Source organism: Vigna unguiculata, chromosome 3 (genome assembly GCF_004118075.2).
Source record: "Vigna unguiculata cultivar IT97K-499-35 chromosome 3, ASM411807v1, whole genome shotgun sequence".
In the NCBI taxonomy this organism is placed as follows: Eukaryota; Viridiplantae; Streptophyta; class Magnoliopsida; order Fabales; family Fabaceae; genus Vigna; species Vigna unguiculata.
Window position 1 is genome coordinate 62,175,874 of NC_040281.1, and position 10,697 is coordinate 62,186,570.

Here is a 10,697-nt window from a genome sequence, read left to right on the forward strand (position 1 = left end):
AAGAGGATAATAAATGAAAATAAGTTAAATGAAAGTAAAAAGAATAATATATGATTCAAAATAAATAAAAGATTAATATAAAAACCATGAGCTTATCAAGATTAATATATAAGAGCTTAACCTCACTCCCCACTTACCTTATTGATTGAAGGGCACAATAATATTTGAAGAGCACTAGGATCTCTTTGAATCTTTGCTCTAAACTTTTTTTTTCTCTATTTTCTCTTTCCCTCTCTTCTTTCTCTTTCTCTTTCTCTTTCTCTCTCTTCTTTCTTTCTTTCTCTTTCTCTTTTCTTTCTCTCTCCTTTCTTTCTTTCTCACTTTTTCTCACTTCTCCCCTAACTTCTCATTTCATACATATATATAAGCTTATACATGTGCTTATCTTTCTCATCATTACCTACATTAATGAATGTTTATCTCTTAGGTTTTTTTTTTTTTTTCTTTCCTTCTTATCTTTTCTCATCTTATCTTCTTTTTTTTCTTTTCTTCTTATCTTCTTATCTCTTCTTTTTTTTTTCTATATATTTTTTTATCTCTTTTAAAAGATTCTTCATATATATATATATATATATATATATATATATTATATTTGTTTAATATATATATTATATTTGTTTTGTTCTTATTGTTATTTTCAATAAGTAAAAATTACATCATAATAAAATATATTTTTAATGTTTAAACTACATAAAATATAAAACATTAGTAAACATAGAAGATTTTCTAAGTGTTTTATTTAAAATAAATAATACAGTTTATTAAAAAAAAGGAATGTTACACAAATGAGTTTCATGACAAACCAAATAATTAGAAGAAATAAAAAATAGAAAGTATATATATATATATATATATATATATATATATATAGGATTACTTAATTGATTGTAAATATTTTAATAATTTAAACGGGGAGACGGGTATTATGGTGGGGATATGTACATCCCCATACCCAATTGAAAAAGTCGAGGATTCCCCATACCTATAGTCAGTCAATGTGGGGATTCCCTATCAAAACGAGGACGAGTTCAAGCAATACTCACGAAAACAAGTTTATTTGTCATCCAAGTTCATCCAATTTACCCTATCAAGATTGGTCCAAGTTCAATTAAGTCGGTTGGACCAAGGTCAAACTAAGTAAGCTCGGGCCTAGGTCGAGATAAACCTGAGACTTGGTAGTTGTGTCAGTTTGGGTCCAAGTCAAACCGAGTAAGCCTAATCCAAGTCGACAGTTAGGCTGGCCCAGATCACAATGAGTCTACCCTAGTCCATGTTTGTGTAAGTTCACCAATCAAAGTCGAGGTGAGTCGACTCTTGCCTGGATCAAGTTGGATCGTCCTAGATTCAAGTTAAACTTAGTCGAACAAGGTTTCAAGTCAAGGAAAGTTGGGTTGATCCCATTGAGTTAATCCTATGTTGAATTTAATAAATCTAGATTTAATCTGATTTAATTTAGATTAAAAATCCATATTAATGTTTATTTTATATCTTATCCATATTAATTGTAGTTAAGTAATGGTTGTCCTACTTTTAGCTAATTATGAGTCTTTGTTGGATGGTATGCGTATATCTATGTGCAACTAGAGATGCGGTCCGGTTTGAGTTTTTTTTTTTTCTCTTAATTTGATGTTAGTTTGACCTTGAAGTCAAGTGTTGCATTGCGGTACAGGTTTAACATTTTTTTTTAAAAAAAAGAATTAGAGCACCTCGATGCTCTTCTATTATTTATTTTATTTTTTGTTGATAAATTTTTTATCAAATCTGAATTTTGAAAATTTCGTTCCATATGTTCGGCTCTGTTCCGCAAATTGTTAAAATTTGGTTTGTACAATTTTATGAAAAATCATAATGTTGTTTAGCTTAAGGGAAATTTTGTCCAAACCATAAAACCTTTCCAAATGTTAAAATTTAGATGATTTCAAAAATTTAGCTTTACAAAATAAATCTATTAAGAACAGAAAGCAAAATATAGAATTATAAAAGGATGGAGTAATTTCATCCCAAAGTTACCCTTTAGAGAAGTTCAAAATTCTAGTTTTGAAAAAGAAATCTATTAAGAACCAAAAGCAAAAATAAAATGATAAGGATGAAGTAATCTAAGAATATAAATTGAAACTATTTTATTAATTAAATTAAAAATATATAAAAAGAAATATTAATTATTTACATTTCATTTTATAAAAATCGTTATACTTTTAGAACTAATTGTTTTCAATATTTATCTAATATTCTAAGTTAAATATTTATCATTTTCAACAATCTAATTGATTTTAGTAAAGTTGATAAATAGTGAAATATATCCTTCTGATTAGATTTTGTGTTTAATTTTTTTTTTGTTAGTGTTTTCTATAATATTATACGGTGTATTGTTTACATGCTCATGGGTATATACTTGCATATATATATATATATATATATATATATATATATATACTGTAGTTTCTTGCTGATGAAAAAAGATCAGTAAATAATTATGCAAAGCTGCTATATATTTATTTTATTGAATAGCAAGATTTGTAACATTGTGATCATAGATAATAGTGGTACACCCATACTCCTGTTTTATTCCTAGTATGATGGTTTTGAGAAGTGAAACATACGAAAACAACATAGAGGCAACATGAGCAGCAGAGGTTATTTAGTTAATTATTAAGTTTGCTGCAGCTATATATATTATGAGAGAATTGACGTTCATGGATCGAAAGGAATATAGGCTACTGAAGGAAATGTCCCCTTTACGCTGTCGGTGAGACCTTTGACACGCTGCTTCGCAGATTCTGCATTCAACATTTCAGAAACCTCGCTCTTCTTGTTACTGTCGTTGTTGGGTTTGGTGATGTCGGTGTTTTTGGTGTCTGGAGTGGTTTGAGGTTGTTGTGATCCGGATTGAGCCTCACCTGCCATTGGAATCTTGAAGCAAAAACTCTACCTTCTGAACTTTGTATAAGAGTTGAAGATGGATATCGGTAGGAGAAATGGGTGGCACCTTTTTATACTATCGGGGAGAATAACATTTTAGTGAGAGATGTGATTGGAAAAGAAATAATAGATGACTATATAAGAATAAAAGCTCATAACAACATTGCCTTAAAATTTTGGTGTAAAAGTGGTGTCTAAAGTCTTATATGTGTAAAACTAATAACTATGTCATAGATGACTATAACAATAACTCATATATAAAAAAATATATAACCTATCAGTTTGATTTGATCCGATATTGGGGATGAGTCATTCCAAACTTTACCTGTTATTCCATCAACTTAATTACATATATATAGGGATATGCATTCCCCAGAAAGTAAGAAGAAAATTCTCAATTCAGTTATATTATATTTAACAATAGGTTTAAAATGATATTATTTCTTGTTACCTTGTTTCTGGGAGTGGAAACAGAACCCATGTTAGTTATATATTCATCATACGTCGAATAAGATGTTCGGATCGGAGAACAAATGCAAAGTTGATAGAATTATATTGTTTCCCTTTGTACATTTTGTTAGCTTCTTTTCAGAATCGTTTTATTTCTTTCCATTTATGCACCATTATTTTCTGCAGATTTTTTAGAGGTTTGTTCGGGATAATGTTTATGGGAAATCATGCGGTTGTTTTAGCTTAATGGAATTAGCATGATGCTTGTCACTGGGGTTAACCGGGTCGCATGATTATTTTATATGTATTCAATGGTTTCTTGATGATAAATAGAGAGGAATTAAAATAATATATTTAAAATTTATATATATTCTAAATATGTAATATAAAACTCTTACCATACATTATTTAAATCTTTAGAAAAACAGATTATGATTTATTTCTAATCCAACAATTAAATCATAATATCATTTTTCAAAATAAGTAAAAAATTTAAAATATGAAAAAAAATTGTCTTGTTTTTATTATTTGTAAAAATTAAATTTTTTGTTTTGTTTTTTGTTCATATATTTTTTTTTAAGTTTAAATTTTTTAATTTTTTTTATCAAAAGCTGATAAGAAATAGAGAGACTTAATTATCACATTATCAGATGTGCAGGGGACTTCATTGTTGTAGCTAGAGGTGTCACACACAAGTCCGGTCACTAATATAGAAAGATATCAGAAAGTTTTATCCATTTCGTTAATGTAAAAGTAATACAGTTTTCTCAACTGTAAAGACAAAAAGGAATATATATAGACAATGAAGCTTATGTCTCATCTCTGTCAACATTTACATGCTTAGAATTTTCATGTTTACATGTCTATCTATACTACCAGTGTGCGGAGTCACGAAGGAGCGGGTGGAGTCCAACCTTTTTAACTTATTTTTTTTAAGTTTTATGTGTTTAAAACTTTTTAAATTATATGTATTTTTAAATTTTTTAAATTATGTATATCATTTTAAATTAGATAGTAATCCACCAAAAATTAATAAAAATCAAATTAGATATTTTTTTATTTCTTTTATAAAGTATAATATTTAATATTAATAAATAGTACAATATAAAATTAAATATAATAAAGAAAAAAATTGTTAAAATAATTTTTATTTTTCTTCACAATATATTTTGTGTTTTTTTACATGTTGTATTCATCTCTTACTCCTGATTTCTTTTGTTATTAAGAAAAAAGAAGAAGTTAAACATAAACTCATTATTTTTGTCCTCATCTTTTTCATATCTTCTCTTATTCTTAAAAGAAAATAAATCACTTAGTAGTACAATACTTGTTTAATATTTAGCCCTATTTTTTTTTATCTTATTACCCTTTTATATATTCATGAATATAGAAGAGCAAATAATGTATTATGTGATCTTGTATAGAGGGTTTTTAATTGTAACTTGATTATCATAATTTTTTTTAGTAATTTATTTCTCTCAATTTTTGATTAGATTATAATAAATTATTTTTTAGTCTTAAACTTGTTTTATAAATAGGTATGTTGATAAAAAAAAATAAAACAATAAATTTATTTTTTAAAATTGATAAAAAAGAAATGAAGATGAGAACAAAACAATAAGGTTGTATCGTATAATTAGGGATGGCAACCGGGCGGGGCGGGACGGGGACGGGTTTCGCTATCCCATACCCATCCCCGCATAAAAAATTCATCCCATCCCCATACCCAAACCCAACGGGTATCAAACTTTTTTCCCATCCCCATCCCCAGCGGATAACAGGTATAATCTCGTACTCATACCCGTACCCGAGTTCTAACTACTTCAATATTAATTTTTATAAAAGAAAAAAATTACAGTAAAAAACATAATATTATGAAATATTCAATATTAGAAGGATTTTCTTCGATGCCAAATACCTTAAAATAAATTATAATTGTTTACATTTTATATTAGAATACCAAATAAAATTTCATGTGAACCAAAACATTTATTAAATTTGCAAACTACAACATTGATGAACTTAGTTGATAAAATTAAAAAATATTTCAAAAAAATATAAAAGGAAAACAAATATTCAAATTAAAATATATTTTAAATGTTTGTTTACTTCAATTTTTTAAACTCTAATGAATCTCTTTTTTATACACTAATAAAATTTATAATATATCACTCGATCAAAATGACACAAAGAACAAATAATAAACATAATAATAAAAGGAAAACAAATATTCAAATTAAAATATATTTTAAATGTTTGTTTATTTCAATTTTTTAAATTATAATGAATCTCTTTTTTATACACTAATAAAAGTTATAATACATCACTTGATCAAAATGACACAAAGAACAAATAATAAACATAATAATAAAATTTTGACATAGATTTTGTATCTTTTGAACTTCAATATATGTTGGATAGTAACAAAAAAATATTCATAGCAATTACATTAAATTTTTATATTGTAGTAAATAAAAGTTATTTATACAATTAAAGTGAAAAAAAAATTACAGTAATAATAGTGAGTTATAAAATAACAAATAATTAGATAGAATATATCGAAATATTATTCTACATAATGAAAATAAACAACAAATAAAAATATTAAAAAACTAACAAATGTGTGTTTTAGAAATAATTTGAGAGACTATCGAAAGAAATCGCACAAAGGAAATCAAATGTATAATTAAGGTATGATAAAATGAAAAATACCTTAGAGAACTAATTATTAAATTATGTTTGAAGTGGTTAAAATTAAATAGAAATATCATTAGTGACCAAAAAATTTGTCATTAAATTACAAATAAATTAGTAATTAAATTGGTCACTAAATCAAGTACCGATTCGATCATTGAATCGGTCACTAATTTAGTCATTGATTCAGACAATAAATCAACTACTACCACCAATGACGAAAAATAGTGACTGATATGGGTTACTGATATGATTAATAATGAGTTATAAAATAAAAAATAATTAGATAGAATATATCGAAATATTATTCTACATGATGAAAATAAAAACAATAAATAAAAATATTAAAAAACTAACAAATGTGTGTTTTAGAAATAATTTGAGAGACTATCGAAAAAAATCAAATCAAATGTATAAGTAAGGTATGATAAGACGAAAAATATCTTAGAGAATTAAGAAAACTTTTCAAATATCAACATATATACTTAATGGTTGAAAAATAACGAAAATTATTTTAATGAAACAAATGAGTTCTTCAAATTAAACAAAAATTAATAATAATAATAAGTAAATAATTTTTTTATATTACCTTAAATTGAGAGTATAAACATTCTCATGTGAAAGGAAAATTTATAATAAATAAAAATATTAAAAAATAATATAAATATTCAAATGTGAGGCATAATTTTTTTTAATTAACATACATCATTTTAACATAATTACATAAAGGTTATGATAAGATAAAAAATATATTGGAGATAAGAATGAGTTTCATGACAAATGAAATAATTAAAAGAAATAAAAAATAGAATATATATATATATATATATATATATATATATATATATATATATATATATATATATATATATATATAGGGGTTACTTGATTAATTGTGAATATTTTAATAATTTAAACGAGAATGGAGATATGGTGGGGACAGGTATTATGGCGGGTATATGTACATCCCCATACCCACCCCCATACCCAACTGAAAAAGTCGGGGATTCCCCATACTCATACCCATACCCATACCCAGTCAATGCGGGAATTCTCCGTCAAAACGGGGACGGGTTCGGGCAATACCCGCGGGGACGGGTTTATTTGCCATCTCTAAGTATAATCATAACAATGATCAAATGAAAGATTGTGATGACTTTTGAATTGATATGTGCATATTAGTTTTTTAAAATAATAATCAAATGTGGTTTTTTAAAATATTTATTTTTCCCAAAAATAATAATAAATGAATTTACAAAAGAAACAAAAATATTTTTTTAATTTTTTGGGTCCGATGAGAATTAATCCTTGCTCGTACTTGTCTCCATGTTTTTTCTTTTAATTTATTTTTATCAATTTTTATTACATTTTTTTAAATCATCAAATTTTCCCATTTCTTTGGTGTCTGTTCGACCGCTCATTTAGACTTTCGTTCTTTTTTTTTCTTTGGTGTCAAGTTAAACTTTGTTTACTCTTTAATATACTTCTACTTTTAAATAACTAAAAAAATATGAAAAATTCTGTAAGACGACATGTACTCATATCATACCGGTTTGCCAAGTCAATATAATCACTCCAGATAAGATAAATTCAAGATTATGTTTTTGCTTTGTCATCAGATCCCTTATATATCATTAGGGGTGGCAAAATGAGTCAGTCCGATCCGTTTTGGCTCGGTCCGTCAAACAGAAACGGGTCAATAATTACAACATGTCCTGTATAGTACGGGCTAACGGCCCGAGCCGGGTTGGCCTGTCCAATTTTTTTTTCTTTTTGTTTTAATTTTTTAAAAGTTTTTTAATTTATTTTCAAATTTTTTAATTTGTTTTATTTTTTAAATTTGTTTATATATAAATTATTAAAGTCATATTTAGTCAAATAAAATATTTTTTTAACTTTTAATTGATTAGTTAATGTTTTTAATTAGATAAGTTAAAATAATTATTAAATTTACATATTAAATTATTCAATTATAACTAATAATTCAAACTTAATTTGTAGGTATTAGTGATTTAAATTACAATACTATTATATATTTATACATTTAAAATATATAATATAAAAAATTAATCTTTTTAATTACTTTTATTTTATTTTATTATTTTTAAAACGAGCCAACGGGCCAAGACGGGTTGGCTCATACTTTGGCCCGTCAAGTTGACGAGTTAGACGGAACAGATCAGAACGGGTTGACGGGTTGAAATCTTTAATCTAACCCGTTCCTTTTAACACGGGCTGACAGACTGAACCGTTAAACTCAACTCATTTTATTTGTGACTAGAAAACAACCATGGATCCCTAAAACTTACTTAGAAGATTTTACAGAATATCTTTCGACCTTCGTACATACATATATATATATATATATATATATATATATATATATATATATATATATATATATATATATATATATGATAACAATTTATTAATTTTTATTTTTAGCAGGTAAAGCTTGGAATGACTTCTCCCCGCCATCGATGACATCAAATAATGTGGACAAACATACAAAACCAGTAATTGAAGTGAATATATTCTGATCACTAAAATGTTCTTCTCCCGAATTATAAAATGCCACCCATTCCTCCAAAGCTATCTCTATCTTCAAGTTTAATTGGCCGAAAAGAAATTCAGAAGCTAGAGTTTTCTTTCAATATTTCAATGGCAGGTATTCCATCTGGAATCAGCAAGCTTGCCGTTGGCTCAGATGATGCTCGCCGCCGATCACTGCAACCTCAAACTACTCCAGACACCAACAACACCGACACCGACAAAACCGACACCAACAAACCTGATACCAAAACCGACAGTAACAGTAACAGTGACACTTCTGAAGAGTTCATCAGTTATGTGAATTCTGCGAAGCAAGATATCAAAGGTCTTACCAACCTAACTGGATATGTGAAAGGCAACGCCAATGGAGTCATCAACTTTGGCACGTTGACAGCCTCCGATCCCAGTGTCCAACCATGAACAACAATCCTCTCATATAAACCTATGATCATGATGTTGCCTATAATATTGTTTTCATATATGTTTCACACGTCAAAACCATAGTAGCATATAAAAGGAGTTTCGGTGTATGACTATTATCTAAGTTCAAAAGATGTTGTTATTCACAAAAATAAATAAAATGCTTTAGATTGTGTTCATCTCGTTTTGATAGGTGATTTGTTATGTTGAGGCTATAATGCAAAATTTTTGTATCTACATATACAGGTTCTGTACCTTTTTATAAGGGTTAGAATACCTTAACGGGTTTTCTTTAATTATTTTTAACTTTTGCTGATAAAATAAAAATAAGAAGGTGGTTTGCATAATTGTTTACGATATTTTTTTTTTCAGCAAGAAAATATAGTGTATAGAAAGCATTTAGAAAGTCCAATCCAAGACCTTGAGGAACAATCAAAAACAAAAAAAAAAAAAAAGGTATCCATCTAATCCACTTTTAAATCCTAATCTTCCAACATATAATAAAGAAAATCTCATCTGATAGAGTCATACTTCAATTCATAATCTAACTTTATTGTGATTAGTCAAAAAAATCATTTTTGATAATCTTAGGTAACATATGCATTTTAATCTAATAAAAAGTACTTTTGAGATGATCTTGTACATAAAGTTTAAACTTACTCAAACATCATCAAACTAAAGGTATTATACTGTGACTCTAGACTATAGATATTCATCTTTATCAAACCCCATATACAAGTATCTATGTAAACAATCCAACATGCAACCATCAAAGAGAAACTTATTCTAAACATAAATATAAATTATAAATATATTTTCTACTATTTGCTAGCTTTACTAAAATAAACTCGATTCTTAAAAAATGATGAATCATTAACTTTAGAATCTTAGAAAAAAAATATATATTAAAATTTACTCTTAAAGTGATAATAATTTTTATAAAATAAAGTTTGAATAATTAATATTTCCAATCATAAACTTTTTCATTTAAGTAATAAAATATTTATATTTTATCTTGATTTGGTCACTTAACTCTTATATCAAATTATTCTATATATCCTTATATCAAATTTTATATTGCTTTTGGTTCTTTATAAAGTTACCGTTTAAAGCTAAAATCATGAACTTCTAAATTTAATTTTCTTTTGGAAAGGTTGTATAGTTGGACGAAATTCCCTTAAGCTAAAACAACCGCGTGATCTTTTATAAAATTATACTGAACGAAAATTTAACAAATTCTGCGGAAAAAAGAATAATGCATATATGAAAAGAGATAGCGATTTTGAAAACGAAATAAAGAAAAGCTAACATGATGTGCAAAGGAAACAGTATAATTGTATCACCTTTGCATTGGTTCTCTTATCCATACATCTTTATTCGACGCGTGAATGAATATATAACCTCATCCCTTTTTCCACACCCTAACAATATAATTTGAAAACTATAATTAAATAAATATAACTGATAATAAAAAATAATTTTTCATTATTATTATAGATATTATTATTATTAAATTAAATATAAATAATTTTTATAATTTTATAGTAAGTATTTTTATTTATTTTATATGTATTTTTATAATTAAACTTTGACAGGTTAAGTTGAAAAAAAAGGTAAAATAGATAAAATAATTATTTTAATTTTAAAAATACATTTAAAGG

The 10,697-nt window shown here is 26.2% G+C and overlaps 1 protein-coding gene across 1 annotated transcript; it reads left to right on the top strand.

The window, feature by feature from the left end:
* Window positions 1-8,649: 8,649 nt before the first annotated feature.
* Window positions 8,650-9,220, top strand: LOC114179293. The gene has a single exon (XM_028065579.1). The coding sequence runs from the start codon at window positions 8,725-8,727 to the stop codon at window positions 9,034-9,036; it is 312 nt and encodes a 103-aa protein (XP_027921380.1). The 5' UTR covers window positions 8,650-8,724; the 3' UTR covers window positions 9,037-9,220.
* Window positions 9,221-10,697: the final 1,477 nt, after the last annotated feature.